General features: G+C 46.9%; 2 protein-coding genes across 5 annotated transcripts in view; one reads left to right on the top strand and one right to left on the bottom strand.

The window, feature by feature from the left end:
• The first annotated feature begins 3 nt into the window (after positions 1 to 3).
• On the top strand, positions 4 to 7,680 carry LOC105483032 (FtsJ RNA 2'-O-methyltransferase 3). 2 transcript variants are annotated; one of them, XM_011743558.2, is made up of 21 exons: positions 4 to 314; positions 481 to 573; positions 747 to 852; positions 1,116 to 1,162; positions 1,285 to 1,364; positions 1,780 to 1,879; positions 1,977 to 2,171; positions 2,250 to 2,365; positions 2,480 to 2,584; positions 2,670 to 2,770; positions 2,995 to 3,075; positions 3,167 to 3,313; positions 3,449 to 3,584; positions 4,941 to 5,125; positions 5,268 to 5,397; positions 5,474 to 5,760; positions 5,994 to 6,079; positions 6,172 to 6,271; positions 6,683 to 6,866; positions 6,943 to 7,037; positions 7,121 to 7,680. In XM_011743558.2, exons 2-21 carry the CDS (start codon positions 507 to 509, stop codon positions 7,311 to 7,313), a joined length of 2,541 nt encoding a protein of 846 aa, XP_011741860.2. In that variant the 5' UTR covers positions 4 to 314; positions 481 to 506; the 3' UTR covers positions 7,314 to 7,680. The 2 variants fall into 2 exon arrangements, with proteins under 2 accessions (XP_011741860.2, XP_011741859.2); XM_011743557.3 differs by having other exon boundaries at positions 4 to 372.
• A 192-nt stretch (positions 7,681 to 7,872) lies between these two features.
• The window catches only part of LOC105483034 (DEAD-box helicase 42), a 48,557-nt gene continuing 38,671 nt past the window's right edge, over positions 7,873 to 17,758 (bottom strand). For all 3 annotated transcript variants that reach the window (XM_071083420.1, XM_011743565.2, XM_071083421.1), the window contains 7 exons: positions 17,536 to 17,583; positions 16,926 to 17,023; positions 15,886 to 16,162; positions 13,682 to 13,908; positions 11,455 to 11,565; positions 10,166 to 10,264; positions 7,873 to 9,427 (listed from right to left, as the gene is read on the bottom strand). In XM_071083420.1, coding sequence (XP_070939521.1) covers positions 8,726 to 9,427; positions 10,166 to 10,264; positions 11,455 to 11,565; positions 13,682 to 13,908; positions 15,886 to 16,162; positions 16,926 to 17,023; positions 17,536 to 17,583 — 1,562 coding nt within the window. In that variant the 3' untranslated portion in view covers positions 7,873 to 8,725. The remainder of the gene's footprint in view (positions 9,428 to 10,165; positions 10,265 to 11,454; positions 11,566 to 13,681; positions 13,909 to 15,885; positions 16,163 to 16,925; positions 17,024 to 17,535; positions 17,584 to 17,758) is intronic.

The following is a 17,758-nucleotide window of genomic DNA, read 5'->3' as shown; positions in this document are numbered from 1 at the left end:
TGACCCGAAGACCAGGCAGAGAAGAGTTCCGGGTCAATGGGCGGGGTGCGCGGCCAGACCACACTAACAAAGGGGACCATGATGGAAGGGGCGGCTACGAGAGTTCAGGGACTTTGGAGGGGGAAGAGGAAGGAGCAGAACTCCTCAATGTTGCCTCATTGAAACTCTGTTTGTAGTTCTTGTAATATGCCTTCCTAGTCTCAACTTTCAACTTACAAAATCCGAGGACAGAGTACCGAGAACAATCTATGGCCACACTCAAAATGGCGAAAAACCTCGAGCCAGGGACGCAGGGGACGCAAGCGGAAGCGGAAGTACGTTTGCTGCATACATGTGCGGTTCCGAGTGTGGAGAAAGCGGCCGTGGGTCTAGGTAGAGTGTGCGGAGAGGGGAGCGGAGTGGAATTGCTGCGGGAAGTGGGAAACTGAAAGAGGAATCTGGTGATCCGGAAAGAGACGTCCTCAACTTCTTTCTCCCCAGATTGAGCGATACTCCCCCATTCCACCATGGGCAAGAAGGGCAAAGTTGGCAAGAGCCGACGGGACAAGTTTTATCACTTGGCGAAGGAGACGGGTGAGTCCAGATTCGCTCAGTCTGCGTGCGAGCGAGCGAGCGATCTCTGCCCGGTTCGCCTGCTCTTTCTGACCATTGTGTACCTCTCCTGCAGAAGGGGTAGTGGGTTGCGAGGCTGGAGAAATCCTGCTGGTGATGGTGAAGCCCTCTGCGCACTTGGTTGTTTTGTCCAGGTTACCGTTCCCGATCTGCTTTCAAGCTGATCCAGCTCAATCGCCGCTTTCAGTTCCTGCAGAAAGCCCGAGCCTTGCTGGACCTGTGTGCTGCGCCAGGGGGATGGTTCGTAACACTTGCCACAGGTTGCTCCTGGTGGCCGCTTTCTGTGTTCTGAGCTGCGATGGTTTCCAGTTTCATTGCGGGAGAGGAATCCCGAATCCCGGTCCCCTTGGAGGCCGTTTCCTTTCTTGACTGCAGAGAAAGGGCTTGGAATACGTGCCTATGATATGTTCTGGCCAGTGCACGTAACACCAGGGATGAGAGGTCAGTTGCCAAGAGGGGGACAAGGATGGCTGTAGGTTTTTAAATTCCTATTCCTTTTATAGGCTGCAGGTAGCTGCCAAGTTTATGCCTGTATCCAGCCTTATTGTGGGTGAGTAACGGACAGCTCTCCTTGATGTTTTAAGGGGTCGGTGTATAAAGTACTTTGTCCTGTATTTCTCTCCTCCCTGCTTGAGGCAACCCTTTAGAATACTCTGACCTGATTTATTCCAGGAGTGGACCTGGTTCCAATCAAGCCTCTCCCCAATGTGGTGACTCTCCAGGAGGACATCACAACAGAACGTTGTAGGCAGGTAATAGGAGTCTCTCTCTTCCTTCCCCCTTTATACGGAAACATCCACATCCCTGAAATCCTCTAAAGGCAATTTTTTTCTATTTACCATGCTTTGAGCACATTCTTGCCTGACATTTGTACAAGACCCATGGTATTCGTAGTGCCCACTCCAACCTTTATTTAGAGTCAGGGATAAAGGTGTTTGGAATTGGGAGAAGGGCAGAGATCTTTAGTGAAGTTTTTTCCTGTGAACTCACTGTCAGACTGTAAGCTCCATGAAGGTAGAGACATACTGTTTTTGTTTACTATTGTTATCTCCTGTGCCTGGTAGAGCATTTGGCCTATAATGGGCACTCAACAAATAACGGGATGGACAAATGGTTGAACCAGGGCCATTCCTGTGTTTGTGTTTCCATAGTTCCTTTTCTTTTTAGGCCCTGAGGAAGGAGCTGAAGACCTGGAAGGTTGATGTTGTGCTCAATGATGGGGCCCCCAATGTGGGGGCTAGCTGGGTCCATGATGCTTACTCACAAGGTACAGGGAGTGTGGTGTTTGGAGATCAGGCAATGGTGGAGTTGGGTGCATGCCCTCCTGGGCTGCAGTGCCTCAACTAATTGTCTCTATCCTACAGCCCATTTGACACTGATGGCTCTGCGTTTGGCTTGTGACTTTTTGGCCCGGGGTGGCTGCTTCATCACAAAGGTTTTCCGTTCTCGTGACTATCAGCCTCTGCTATGGATCTTTCAGCAGCTGTTCCGCCGTGTCCAGGCCACCAAGCCCCAAGCCTCTCGCCACGAATCTGCAGAGATCTTTGTAGTCTGCCAAGGTGGGCATCATTTCCTTTCTCTTGATCCAGCCTCCCAACTCCCAAAGCACACTTTTTAATATATCCTGTCATTTTTAGGATTCCTGGCCCCTGACAAGGTTGACAGTAAATTCTTCGACCCCAAATTTGCCTTCAAGGAGGTTGAAGTTCAGGCTAAGACTGTTACTGAATTGGTGACTAAGAAGAAGCCAAAGGTGTGTTTTGGGGAATGGGACCACCCTTGGGTCCTGGAACTCTGGAGAGGTTGGGCCTGGTGGGTCCTACAGATACCCAGAAGGGACTGCCCAATCTCTCTTTTTCTCCCTAAGGCTGAAGGCTATGCTGAGGGCGACCTCACTCTTTATCACCGTACCTCAGTCACTGACTTCCTCCGAGCTGCCAACCCTGTCGACTTCCTGTCTAAGGCCAGCGAAGTGAGTCTCCAGCCTTGAGGGACATGAGGTAGCCCCGGAAACATGGCCTGAGAATCTCCCGACACCTTTCCCTCCTCCCAAACAGATCATGGTAGATGATGAAGAGTTGGCACAGCATCCAGCTACCACTGAAGACATACGGGTGTGCTGTCAGGACATCAGAGTATTGGGGCGCAAGGAGCTCAGGTATGCAGCGGGGTGGGCATGGGGGCCAGGAGCCCTGGAGGTGGGAAAGCCATGATGTTAGATCTCTGGGAAGAGGATATTGCTGTGCTAAAGGTTTGGGGTAGGGGCCTGAGCCTTTTGGTTTATGTAGCTGAAACCTGAAAAGGTGGATAGTGAGCCTAAAACAGAAGGGGGCAGGGACAAAGAGGGAGATGGCAAGATCAGTAATAGTATCTCTGGGGCAGGTTGCTACTAAACTGGAGAACAAAACTTCGGCGATATGTGGCCAAGAAGCTGAAAGAACAAGCAAAGGCACTGGACATCAGGTGAGGAGGGAACGCAGCCAGGCAGGTGTGGACGGGGTGTCCAGGGAAAGAGCCCAGGAAAATAACCCAACTCCTGGGACTGTTTTGCCAGCCTTAGCTCTGGAGAGGAAGATGAAGGTGATGAGGAGGACTCAACAGCTGGGATCACAAAGCAGCCCTCTAAGGAGGAGGAGGAGGAGGAACAACTGAACCAGACCCTGGCAGAAATGAAGGCCCAGGAGGTGGCGGAATTGAAGAGGTGAGAGGAGCTGGGGTGGAGCTTGGAGTCCACCAATGCAGGGATCCTCTGTGAAGATGGGAGAAGAAAATGCAAGGCATGGATAGAAACTCTTTGGAGCTGGGCCAGTTTTACTCCCTGAATCCACCCCCTCAGGAAGAAAAAGAAGCTGCTGCGTGAGCAGAGAAAGCAGCGGGAGCGTGTGGAGCTGAAGATGGATCTGCCTGGGATTTCCATTGCAGACGAGGGGGAGACTGGCATGTTCTCCTTGCGCACCATCCGGGGTCACCAGGTGAGGTGGCATTGGGGGTGCAGGCTTAGGAGACATAAGAATCTGTTTGGGTGTTTGGAGGTTGGGGGTGTTGCATGTCTTTTTAAGTTGCTGAATGATAGGCTGTGGTTCCTGTCTTCACCACAGGGTGCCTTGGTGAGTCTAAAGTCACAAAGAAACATAAACCTAAAAGGATGAAGTTAGGTAGATAGATGACTGTGATACATTATTCTTGAAGAACTAGAACATCAGAAAAGAACTTATAATGGATGCTGCCAGGTTACTTGAGTTACAAGCACAGAGGAAGAGAGGGTCTCCCTTAGAGGGGAGCAGCATTCTTCAGTTCATTGAGACCAAGTGAGCACTCACATTAGGCTGCTTCCACTCAATACTGAAGAACATGTTTTTCCAGACAAAATCAGGGTCACAAACAAAATGAACTTCTGTGGTTTATACGTGGAAGTGTCATAATCAAGTCATCTTTGTTGTACAGGAGGCAGGAGAGCATGGTGGCCCTAGAGCAGACACAGGCTCAGGTTTCCTTCCCAGCTCTACTACCTGGAGCTGTGTGAAGTGACTGAGCTGACTACCACTTATGCTTGCTGCCTCCCACTTATCCTTGCTGCCTCAGTTTCCTCATCTGTAAAACAATAATAGAACCTACCTACTAGAGTTTTTGTGAGGAACAAAAAAAGATAGGTGTAATCCCTCATATGTGATAAACACTCAAGAAAGAGTAGTTGGGGTTTTTCCTTTGAGACAAGATCTTGTTTTGTCACCCAGGCTGGAGTGCAGTGGTGCCATCATGACTCACTGCAGCCTCAAACTCCTGGCATCAAGCAATCCTCCTGCCTCAGCCTCCCACAGTGTTGGGATTACAGGTGTGAGCCATCATACCCAGCCTAGTATCTCTGCATGAGGAAAATAAAAGGTTCTGACAATTGGTTTAAGTGGGACAGTTCTGTTGGATGTATGTTGGCTGGGCCCCTTTTATTCAGTGGAGACAGATTGCGTAGATGGTATTCTCAGGAGGTGATTGAGATGCCATCTGAGGATAATTTTTAAAGGAAAACTAGTGTTGTAGAGTATGTTAAGATTTGGTGCTATATGGGCTGTAGGGTACCTTCCCATAAGACCCATTTGTGATACCACTGAGACAAGACAGCTCAGTGGGATGGATCAGTAACATAGCCTAGAACAGGATGTTGTAAACAGGCCATTCACTACCCTGGATCTGAGCTTTCCCGTCTGTGAAAGGATAATGGATTTGCCAGTGTTCTTCCTAGTGTTGCTGAGCATAGACTGAGGTGAGAGACACAGAAAAAAAACAGTATGTTTCCTTTTAAATAGTTCACCTTTGTTTCTGTTACACTTCAGTTATTAGAGGAAGTAACACAAGGGGATATGAGTGCAGCAGACACATTTCTGTCCGATCTGCCGAGGGATGACATCTATGTGTCAGATGTTGAGGACGACGGTGATGACACATCTGCAGATAGTGACCTGGATCCAGAGGAGCTGGCAGGAGTCAGGGGACATCAGGATCTAAGGGACCAAAAGCGGTAAGGGGCACGTGTGCGCGCCAGAGGGAATGCTGCCACTCTGAGGCAGCGTTGGGGTGGGTACTGCCAGAGCCTAAGTAGGGGAGCAAGGGCACCAGCCATTCTGGGTCTCTGAGCCCCCTACTTTCCTTTGGGTCTACAGTGTGCGATTTACTGAAGTAGAAGATGATAAAGAGGAGGAGGAGGAGGAGGAGGAGGAGAATCCACTGCTGGTACCACTGGAGGAAAAGGCAATACTGCAGGAAGAACAAGCCAACTTGTGGTTCTCAAAGGTAAGGAGAGGCAGGGGGCAAGACTGCCAGATGAGTCTTCCCTGGGAGAAGGGCAGCTGATGTTCTCCCATCACAGGGCAGCTTTGTTGGGATTGAGGATGATGCAGATGAGGCCCTCGAGATCAGTCAGGCCCAGCTATTGTTTGAGAGCCGGCGCAAGGGACAGCAGCAGCAGCCACAGCAGCTGCCACAGACACTGCCTTCCTGTTTGAAGACTGAGATAATGTCTCCCCTGTGTCGAGATGAAGCCCCTAAGGGAACAGAGGCTTCTTCGGGGACAGAAGCTGCCACTGGTCCTGAAGGGGAAGAAGAGGATGGCATCTCAGACAGTGATAGCAGTAGTAGCAGTGAGGATGAAGAGAGGTGAGTGGTTGCAGCTGAGAGAAGGGATGGAAAGGAAGCAGTGGCTTGAACCATTTCTCTGAATTGGGGGTTCTCAATCTTGGCTGCAGATGGGGAGGGTTAAAAATACTGTACTGACGATCCTGATTTAACTGGTCTGGGGTACAGCCTGCGTGGCAGGATTTTTGCAAATTCCGTGGAAGTGCGATCTTAGTACAAAGTGGTGGAATCACTGAGTCCTCCCCTCTTCACAGCCGGGAACCCCTCCGTGGTAAGAAGCGAAGTCGTGGGCCTAAGTCAGATGATAACGGGTTTGAGATAGTGCCTATCGAGGACCCAGGTGAGAGCTCTGTATACAGTGGAATGAGAAAAAAACCACTGGACGTGTTAGTATTGGGAGTTGAGCTTTGACCTTTCTCCTTCCCTCTCTAGCAAAACATCGGATACTGGACCCTGAAGGCCTTGCTCTGGGTGCTGTTATTGCCTCTTCCAAAAAGGCCAAGAGAGATCTCATAGATAATTCCTTCAACCGGTAAAGGGGCCAGAAACTCATCAAGAGTGACCAGGGTCTGGTGGGTAAATGGGTTTTTTCTTTTTTTTGAGATGGAGTCTCGCTCTGTCACCCAGGCTGCAGTGCAACGGCACAATCTTTACTCACTGCAGCCTCTGCCTTCCAGGTTCAAGTAATTCTCCTGCCTCAGCCTCCTGAGTAGTTGGGATTACAGGCGCCCACCACCATGCCCAGCTAATTTTTGTATTTTTAGTAGAGACAGGGTTTCGCCATGTTGGCCAGGCTGGTCTCAAACTCCTGACCTCAGGTGATCTGCCCGCCTCAGCCTCCCAAAGTGCAGGGATTACAGGTGTGAGCCACTGCGCCCCGTCCGGTAATTTCTTTAGAAAGCCTGGAATGTTGGATATTGGACAGATGTTCCTTTCCACTCAGGTACACATTTAATGAGGATGAGGGGGAGCTTCCAGAGTGGTTCGTGCAAGAGGAAAAGCAGCACCGAATACGACAGTTGCCTATTGGTAAGAAGGAGGTGGAGCATTACCGGAAACGCTGGCGGGAAATCAATGCCCGTCCCATCAAGAAGGTGGCTGAGGCTAAGGCTAGAAAGAAAAGGAGGGTAAGTGATGGGGCCTCCAGAGATTGGGGGGGGGTCGGGGATGGGGAAGAGGTCACCTGACAGGTTCCTTCTGCAGATGCTGAAGAGGCTGGAGCAGACCAGGAAGAAGGCAGAAGCCGTGGTGAACACAGTGGACATCTCAGAACGAGAGAAAGTGGCACAGCTGAGAAGGTAATGGGAGGACACCACAAAGGTACACAGGGCTAAAAGTGCAGCAGAAAGCAAGCCTCTAACCTGTTCTCTTCCCCCTGTAGTCTCTACAAGAAGGCTGGGTTTGGCAAGGAGAAACACCATGTCACCTATGTTGTAGCCAAAAAAGGTGTGGGCCGCAAAGTGCGCCGGCCAGCTGGAGTCAGAGGTCATTTCAAGGTGGTGGACTCAAGGATGAAGAAGGACCAAAGAGCACAGCAACGTAAGGAACAAAAGAAAAAACACAAACGGAAGTAAGCAGAGCTGCCAGGCTCACCAGGAGAGCATGGGGACTAGGAGGAAGGGTGTGGCATGGCTCAGTCTGGCCCCCTTAATAACCAGCCCAGCCCCTGCTCACATCACAGCTGTCTGAAGAACAGTGAGGCGGGGTGCCTAGAACTCCCGTGGTGGTCTTCGGCGGAGAGGACGATGTCCTCCTGCTTGCCTGAAGGAAGGTCTCCCATGAAAGCACTGCTGAACTGTGTTGACAGACCCACGACCCTTTTTTTAAACTGTTAAGGGGAAGTTCAGTGTTGGAGCGACACTCGATGTAGTCTACACCTGGACATGTGGGCCCCTTAAGCCTTCCCCCATCCTATTCCTGAATAAAACCAGGATAATGGAAGAGTTGTCTTTTCTGACAGTTTTAATAAGCACTTCCCTACATCTGAGTACGCACACTGTGGGCGGCACTATTCTAAGATGTACCAACTCATAGTGAGACAGAAATGACAAACGATCCACAGGTCCCAGTAGTAAAACATTTACTAGAGAGCAAGCAGAAAGGAATGCACATCTTAAAGAAACCTTCACAAAGTCACAAAAGTCAAAGTTTGTATATTTCTTTTCCTTTTATAAACAACATAGAACAAAAATCATCAAAATCATTTCAGCAAAAGACTTTTCTATCATTGGGGCAAGTTAAAAAAAATACAATGAAATAGAAGAAGAAGACACTTTAAAAGCTCTTGTTGGGTTTTTTGTTTAATTTTAAATTTAGCAACACCATCTCAGACCTGGAGCAATCCTAGAACAGTTACCAGGATCACCTTTTCCCTTCAATCCTTGTGGCTTCTGGGAATCTTCAGAGCCTGGGTCTGGAAGGTGTTTCCTACATGTCTCAGGGCTGGACGCAAACATGGCTGGGGACCTGAGCATCAACTCCCATTTAGAATCAGACATCTCCCTTCCCTGCAAATGTCTACAACTACCAAATTGCTCCCCAACAGTTAGTTCAATGGATTGAGTTTGCAGAAGCCAATTCCTAAAAAGGGGACTGCCTGGCCATACAACTAAGAAAAAGAAGTCGATTTATAGATGTTTATAAGGTGACACCTTAGTAAAAAATATAAGCTACGTATAATATAAACCTAGAGTGAGTTCTGTGCCCTAGAAGGCCCTTTATCCCAAGATAACCTCAACTTACCCTCATGACAACTCACCTAGAGGCAAAGGAAGCTTTCCAGCTCTACTTCCAAGGACCAAAGCAGCTTCCCAAGAAAACATCCGAAAATTCCTTCTGATGAAGGGATAATGTCTCCAAGCTCCAGCTCTCCACTAAGGGCAGGGGGTCCTTACACTTTGGACCCCAACCCAGCCCTGAGACACCTAGTTACCGAAATCTTTCTAAAAATTAAGGACAACTGATTTCACACTTCAGCACATCCCCTCTAACTGTCCCATCGACTTTTCTTGCGTTTAGGCGGCTCTGGGACAGCAAAGCCATCAGCTGTCTTATCTGTCTTGCTGTCCACCTTGTCCATCTTGCTGCTGTCCACTTTGGGTTCCATCTTGGGCTCCATCTTGCTCTCACGATTACAAGCTTCTTTCCTGCTTTCCCCATTCCGACCGTCATTTGCACCCCGGTTCTCCCCATGCCGGCCTGCGCTTCCTCCATGTCTGTTCTCTCCATGCCGATGGCCATCAGTGTGACGGCTGCTGCTTTCTGGGTGGCGGTATCCATCTCCATGGCGACCACCATCTCCATGACGTGGGCCATCGCTATGCCGATTGCCAGTCTCTCCGTGACTGTGACGGCTGCTGCCCCGGTTCTCATATCTCTCTCTTTTCCCGTTGCCGCCCCCAGTCCCTTCTCGGCTGTTATTCCCTGAAGCTGTGTTGTTGACTCCCTGGGCTCCAGCAGATGGGTAGGTCACAGGGGCACCACTGATGTTGCCAGTATTGCCAAAGCCTGGAATGCCCTTGGTGGCACTGGCAACAGGGCTGTCAGGACTGTTATGGCCCTGTTGTGCTGAGTTAGTTGGAACAGAATTCAAGCTCCCTGCGCTAGTCCACCCACTTGCCCCAGCAGCAGAGCTTCCAGCCTTCTGATTACTTAAACTGGCTGCAACAAAGTGACTCTTGTACTGTGACTGAAAGAGAAAGAGACATCAGGAGTAGGTAAGATAGCAAATTCAAGAAACCTGAATATACAACTTGGCAAATGATGAGGTTTACAGAAACACTATGCTATCTTGGCACTGTGACTTTAGTGTCCCGCTGGCCCCACAGTATGGTCCCTTTTTTTCTTGTGCTATAAAGGAAAACTTGTGGATCTCTGTGGAGAGATGGACCCCCAGTGTTCTGAAATGTACTTTTATAGCCTGATTGGCTAGAATAAAGCATCTGTGTATTTAGCACATTTATCTGTTATTTACCATTCAAAACCAAAAAGTTCTGAAAACTTAAAAAAAATTTTTACACTGAAATTTAAGTTTGACAGCAAAACCTGCCTTGAACTCATTCTATCGATTCACCTTAGTGTGACTATCAGTACATTTTGCTTCAGAAGTGAGTTGGAGGTGGGCGCCTGGAGGTGGGCAATACTGCAGGCTGTTGGGAAGGGAGGGAACACACACCCTGCTGCAGGACAACAATCCCAGGCCCTGAGTGTGACTCAAGTAGACCAGCACAAGGGGTTCTCTAGATCAATTTGCATGTCCAAGTAAGCTACTATTAGGTTTATATTCAAAATCCAACCAAGCAGCGTGAAGACCCTAAATCTAGCATCAAGCCTGTAAGCCCAGCTACAACCAGGAAAACTAAGCCCCTCTTGTCATTGCCCAAGAGTTACTGCTGAAAGTGCTTTTAATGAAATGCTTATTTCAGACCTGGAAAGCTGCTTTCATTGCCGTTAGTCGATCTCCCATAGCTCCTGTGGAAGGCTTGTAGGCCTCATAATTGCTCATTACATTGTTATTTCCTCGGTCCTAAAAAAAATAAACACAACTATGAGGATGAAAAAATAAGCAGGAAAGCTCACTGCCATAGACTAGCCCTCATTATAATGACAACCCTTGAAGTGGGAGCTGCGAAGGAACTGGATACTTTTAGAAGGCTACTTCTGCTTTGTGAGAAAAGACAGTGACAATCATTTAAAAATGCTTATGCCCTCAACCCAGAAATTCTACTTCTTGGAATTAACCCTATTAAACAGAAATGCAATCAGATTATGCCCAAAGTTGATCATGTATTATTTACATACACACATCCAATTAAGTAAAAATTATGTTAAAGATGAAAAGGCTCTGAATAGCATATTGTGTGACTGCTAAGGCCCTGAATCAAGACCATGAAGGGTCTGAATTTCAGCTTAAATGCTTGTCAGTGTAACTTTAGGTGTCTCAATGTTGTTATCTGTACTAACTTCCATTTGGTTGTTGTGAGGATTAACTGAGCTAAAATATCGGATTGCTTGGAATGGTCCTGGCACATATAAAGTGCTCAATAAATATTAGCTATTATTATGCATAATCATTATTATAATAATGTGGGAACAGAGTATGTAATTATCAAAGATGCCAAGCTTAACTCTAATGCTCCAGAAAAGTATACTGGCAGCTTTCTTCCCTGGCTTAGGAATCAAAGTGACAAAAAACAGGTAGTTAAGAAAGGCCACCAAAAGGGTACTTTTGTTACCTGGCTTGTGAGAAAAACTAGCTCCCAACTTGGAAATTCCTGATCCATTCCGGAGTTTAATGACAAGATATAGCTAGACTTTATAGTGACCCTATGGCAACATTTCCCTAACAGCAGGCTTTAGGCCAGTGTTGAAGGGCTGTAAAAGCAGACTGCTGGGCCCCAACTCCAGAGTTTCTATTCACAAGGTCAGGGGTGGGGGATGAGTTTGCATGTGCTGTTGGTCCAGGGACCACAGTGTGACATCACTGCTAATCTAGAATAATTTCCTGAGCAAGTCAACCAAGTACACAAAGATGCTTCTTCAATAGAAAGTTACCATAAGAATGAGCACAGAATTGACTCAAATCAGATTAAATACAAATTCCCTTCTAGACAGGGTTTTAAACTCACTGAGGCTTTCCTGGGCAGATGAGAATATTCCTAATGACATTCAGGACATGAGACCAACCCTAAAGACACTACTGTAGTCTAGACTCACCATGTTCTCAGAGCCCAGGCCAGGCCGCTCCCTATAGCCTAGGCCTCCTCCACCAATGTTCAGCTTTTTTCCTTTCCCTCCTTTGAATCGAGATTTCCGAAACCAGGCATTCTGCATTGAACAAAATTCAAGGTTAACTCAAGGAAGGGAGAAAAGACCAGAGGAAGAGGATGAGGACAAAGAGGAAATTAAGTGGGAAGGGGGAACTCTTTGCTTAACTTTCAGCCAGCACATTTATGCTAAGGGAGGAACTGTTCACAGGAACCACAGATTAGTTTCTCCTTGGTAGCATAATCCACCAAATTTGAAAAGCGGCTGAGTTCCTTATCTAAGGCTTCCTCTAGTGTTCCCTCCCTCAGGCTCTCCTGGAAGGGAAGTTGTTCAGAAAAGCTTCAAACACAAAGAGTCACTTTGGCTACTTCTAACTTCCTTGAGGAAAATGAGATTATTTTTTATTTCTCAAACCATATACTATTGGACATAAACATGTGGAGCTTAAAGAAATGGTGTGTTCAGAAGCAAAGGAAAAACGCTATGTGAAGTGAGGCTTATCAGAACTGACTATAGGGGCAGACTCCCAGAAAGGATGGTAGCCACACAACTGAAGATTTACCCACCAAGCCTAAAAGTTTTCATTGAACTTGACCACTGCCACGATACTACTCATCATATTTACTCATATTCTCTTAAGAATGCAGGGCGGTGGCTCACACCTGTGAATCCCAGCACTTTGGGAGCCAAGGCGGGCGGATCACTAGAGGCCAGGAGTTAAGACCAGCCTGACCAACATGGTGAAACCCCGTCCCTACTAAAAATACAAAAATTAGCCAGGCATGGTGGCACATGCCTCTAATCCCAGCTGCTCGGGAAGCTGAGGCAGGAGAACTGTTTGAACCGGAGAGGCTTCAGTGAGCTGAGACTGCGCCACTGCACTCCAGTCTGGGTGATAGAGTGTCACTCCATCTCAGAAAAAAGCGGGGAAAAAAAAAAAAAAAAAAGCAGATATCTCTGGGAAGGTTAAAGCTTTATCTGACAATCAAGTATTACCAGCAAAATAAAGTGCTTGAGAGGTAGGGCAGCAGGCTTGGGCAAAGTTCTGAGCACAGAAAGTCTGAGGTACAAAAAGAAATTGAAGAAAATGCCAAAGACAAAATCTGTCCTGTTTAAAAGGTCATTTAGGACTGGCTCTCTGTGCTCAGGAGCAGGGGAGGAAACATTATTCTCTTCTCTCTTGCAGTTCAGGTCCTTTACTCCTAGGACCAGAAACTCGGGCACTGCCACACTGCAGCTGAGTTGTACCAGTTATGTGAGCTGGCCTAGGCATTTGACAAACTCTTAACAGTTTCTGCTCTCAAAGTGTTCCAAACCCATTTGTAATTTGGGGACAGCATGGATTCAGATGACTCTAGGTTTGATTTGTTAGAATGCCTCACTTAGCTTTAGACTGGGAGCACACCTGGAAGATGGCAATCAGTGTGGTCAAAGGTCTAAGATCTCAGACTGCTGGGAATAGTTAAGAGGCACTATATAAGCCGGGCACAGTGGCTCACACATGTAATCCTAACACTTTGGGAGGCCCAGGCCAAGGCGGGAGGATCACCAGATGTCAGGAGTTCCAGACCAGCCTGACCAACATGGCAAAACCCCATCTCTATTAAAAATACAAAAATTGGCCAGGCATGGTGGTGGGCGCCTGTAATCCCAACTATTTGGGAGGCTAAGGCAGAAGAATCGCTTGAACCCGGGAGGCGGAGGTTGCAGTGAGCTGAGATTGCACCATTGCACTCCAGCCTGGGCGACAGAGCGAGATTCTGTCTCAAAAAAAAAAAAAAGGGGGGGGGGGGCGGGCACTATACTATACACATATTGTTTCAAAGACATCACACATTTTTAGCCCCCCAGAAGAAAAGTTTTATGGGAGAAGAGCACTAAGAACAGTAACCATCTTTGAGATTAAATTTACTCGTAAGTGTGCTATGGGGTGAAATTACAGGAACAGATTTTAGTACAAAGGAATAGCTTTTCAAAACAGATGTTGTTGAAAGGAGAAGACCAGATAAGACTAGATGAATTTCAGTATCTCACAATTCCTATCTGTACCTCATAAGCCCCACATCCTCCCTGCCACCCAACTTTCTTGTCAAGTTTTTATGTTATCTGCTCCAGGACTGCTAAAATGTCTTGGTCTTACAACTAGGAGCAACTGAAAGTGTGCCCAGTCCCTCACCTGCATTGCCAGATCTAGGAGTTCCTTAGAAACGTGTTGATTGGCTCCTTCTAAGTTCCGGACCAGGTCACCAGCAAAATTGCTGTCCTTGGGAGTGAGCAGGGTATAGGCCACACCTTTCTCACCCGCTCTTCCCGTGCGGCCAATCCTATGCGTGTGAGTATCAATGTCTCGTGCCACATCATAGTTAATGACAGTCTTAATTGAAGGAATGTCCAGACCACGGGCTGAAATAAAAAGCAACCACATTCTTTTATTCTTCATCTGTAGTCAAAAGATCAAAGTAACCAGAAATGCTAGTGCTCTAAGAAGCCACATTTCCTTTATCTAGGCGAAGTGCATGGGTTTGGTGAGCTGAGATACAGGCATGTTAAGTCACCACCATAGATTCCATGATGTTAGGCCTTCTAGTGTAAGGAACTTTTGTTTTTTATTTTTTTGAGATGGAGTCTCACTCTGTTGCCAGACTGGAGTGCGGTGCCATGATCTCAGTTCACTGCAACCTCTGACTCCCTGGTTCAAGCGATTCTCCTGCCTCAGCTTCCCAAGCAGCTGGGATTATAGGCACACGCCACCACACCCAGCTAATTTTTGTATTTTTAGTAGAGATGGGGTTTCACCATGTTGGCCAGGATGGTCTCGGTCTCCTGAACTCAGGTGATCTGCCTGCCTCCGCCTCCCAAAGTGCTGGGATTACAGGTGTGAGCCACTGCGTCCGACCAGGACTTTTATCTTTTGCATCAAGAATCTGACATGCCCTCTTCTCTTGCACTGGGAATATATATATATATATATATATTATTTTTTTTTTTTTTTTTTTGAGACGGAGTCTCGCTCTGTCACCCAGGCTGGAGTGCAGTGGCCGGATCTCAGCTCACTGCAAGCTCCGCCTCCCGGGTTTACGCCATTCTCCGGCCTCAGCCTCCCGAGTAGCTGGGACTACAGGCGCCCGCCACCTCGCCCAGCTAGTTTTTTGTATTTCTTAATAGAGACGGGGTTTCACCGTGTTAGCCAGGATGGTCTCGATCTCCTGACCTCGTGATCCGCCCGTCTCGGCCTCCCAAAGTGCTGGGATTACAGGCTTGAGCCACCGCGCCCGGCCGGGAATATATTTTTAAAATGTGTCATGAAGCTGAGAAGTTCTCTCCTTTCTGGGAATATCAGTGTTTAAGGGTAGTTATTAAAACTTGACAGAACAAAGCAGAAATAATATTCCAAAAACTGTTCTCATCCTGAGTGAAGTTGCCCAACTAAGCTGTGTATAGTAGATCAATGTAAGATATCTACTATATTCAGACATACAATAAGGGCATTCATTGCCTTTTTTCCCCCAGTGACTTCTAGCTGCAGGGATTCTTTTTTTTTTTTTTTTTTTTCTTGAGACGGATTCTTGCTCTGTCGCTCAGGCTGGAGTATAGTGGCCGGATCTCAGCTCACTGCAAGCTCCACCTCCCGGGTTTAGGCCATTCTCCTGCCTCAGCCTCCTGAGTAGCTGGGACTACAGGCACCTGTCACCTCACCTGGCTACTTTTTTCTATTTTTTAGTAGAGACGAGGTTTCACCGTGTTAGCCAGGATGGTCTCGATCTCCTGACCTCGTGATCCGCCCGTCTCGGCCTCCCAAAATGCTGGCATTACAGGCTTGAGCCACTGCGCCCAGCCGCTGCAGGGATTCTTTGATCAGAGAGAGACACTAAGTGAAAAGTGGTGTCGGCCGGGCGCGGTGGCTCAAGCCTGTAATCCCAGCACTTTGGGAGGCCGAGACGGGTGGATCACGAGGTCAGGAGATCGAGACCATCCTGGTGAACACAGTGAAACCCCGTCTCTACTAAAACTACAAAAAACTAGCCGGGCGAGGTGGTGGGCGCCTGTAGTCCCAGCTACTCGGGAGGCTGAGGCAGGAGAATGGCGTGAACCCGGGAGGCGGAGCTTGCAGTGAGCTGAGATCAGGCCACTGCACTCCAGCCTGGGCGACAGAGCGAGACTCCGTCTCAAAAAAAAAAAAAGAAAAAGAAAAGTGGTGTCTAGAGCTCCAGACTGTGATCCCTGTGCTGAAGTGCTGCTTCCTTGGGGGTTTGGGAGGGGATGGCCAGTCAGGCCAATAGTCTTTCCATCAGCCTGCTCAGCTATTACACGTCTTATACAGTAAGACAGAGTACCCTTATAGCCTAGGAACTTAATGTTGTTGAAAAATTCATACTCTACCTGCAACATCTGTGGCCACCAGGACTGGGATGTCCTTTTTCTTAAAGTCTGAAATGACCTTGTTTCTCTCACTCTGATCCATATCCCCATGGAGCAGCCCAAGATTATGACCCTCCTGTTTAAGGTTATTCGCTAGCTCTTCAGCATTGGCTTTTTTAGTAACAAAGAGGAGGACACTCCCTGAAGAGGTAAACTCTACCAGACGCCGGGTAAGCCAGTTCCATTTACTAGGTCCAGAATGGAGAATCTCCACAATCTGTGTCACATCTTCATTTGCCTGAGAAGGAAGAAATGAAACAGATGATTGTGACATTGGAGTCACAGGCCACCTAAACAAGGACTAGCATTGTATTTTCTACCTGCATCGAGAAGACCTTCAACAATCCAGTTCTCCTTGGGCCTTCCTTCAGCAAGTCAAGTGCAGCTCAAAACTCACCTCTCCTTTTCAATCACCTTGCTCTCCGCCTGGTGTACATACCTAATTTGTATGCCCCACTACTTTCTAGAGCTTTCCTTAACAATAACCATGGCAAGCAACTGAAGGATTCTTAAGCAGCCATAACAGAATTCCAAGTCCCAATTCAGAGAAATTTTCCATATAGCGCATATGTACAGGTAAGAAATGAAACCTGATTTTTGCCAGGCCTTTCAGGTCACCCTTTCCCTCCTGTGTAGGCCCCTCCCACAATAATTAAAACGTCAGTTCCAACCTAACACACTGTAGTATGCTTCCAGGCAGATCTTTTTGTCTCTTTGAAGCCTTTTTAAAACAATTATAAAGTTTTGAGACATTCAGTAAAACAAACAGAAAAGCAAAATGAACAAAATCAACTCGTACCCATCACCTAGCTTCAATGATTCCCAATATTTTGCCAGTCCTCTTTCATGTATCCCCACAACTTGCAAAATACCAAATCTCAAGCATGTTGCATCTATAAACATAACATCTTTTTTTATCTCAATAGTGAGAAATTAATTCTGTGTTCCATAATATGAGAAATAAACACATTAAGGTCCCATCCAGCCCTGTTTAGGGTTACCTCTCCAATATCTCCCTGCACCACTCGAATAGGGTCGATCAGGATGTCTCTGGCCAACTTTTCAATCTTTTTCCGAAAAGTTGCACTAAATAAGAGAGCTACAAGATAAGATAAATTCTGTTAGAGAAACAGTATATCTTTATGAATACCCATTAAGCTTCTTTGGCATTCAAGATTTTTCAGTTTTTTTACATAAGCTCACCTGAGCTTTAAATTTAGTTTAAAAATTGATTCACTAGAGAAAGATTTGCTCTTATTCTATTTTTATTACATTTTTAGTTAAGACAAGTTGTCAGCATGGTTCAGAAAAAGACTCTTGATTTCAAATCAGCAGATCTGTACTGCTCATTGCTTCTACCCGCTGATAAAACTGTATAATTTTGGGCAGCTTATTTAATTTCTGAGGCTTGCTTTTATCATCTATAAAAAGGAACAAGTTATATCTAGTGCTAAGATCCTGTCCAGCTCAGATAAACTCATTACCTCCCTCGTTACGGTTCTCACCAATACACACATGATCATTTTTACTTCCATAACTCTGAGTGCTTATAAAATAAATAAGTGTCCTTTTTAGTACAAATTTGGTTTAACGAAGGTGCTTCATACATACTCTGCCTGTCAGGACGAACATGACTTGCTATGGATCGAACTTGGTACTCTGGAAGAAGCAGAACAATAAAATTAATATTATAACCTGAAATACAGTTTGGGAAGCCTGGAAAAAGCCATTGTAGTAAAAGTATTCACAAGAAGTTGTAAGAATTAAGAAAATTAGAAACCCCAGGCCGGGCGCAGTGGCTCATGCCTGTAATCCTAGCACTCTGGGAGGCCGA

The sequence above is a fragment of the Macaca nemestrina genome, chromosome 17 (assembly GCF_043159975.1).
Source record: "Macaca nemestrina isolate mMacNem1 chromosome 17, mMacNem.hap1, whole genome shotgun sequence".
Lineage (NCBI taxonomy): Eukaryota > Metazoa > Chordata > Mammalia > Primates > Cercopithecidae > Macaca > Macaca nemestrina.
Note: the sequence above shows the minus strand (reverse complement) of the source record. Positions and strands in the feature narration are given on the sequence as shown.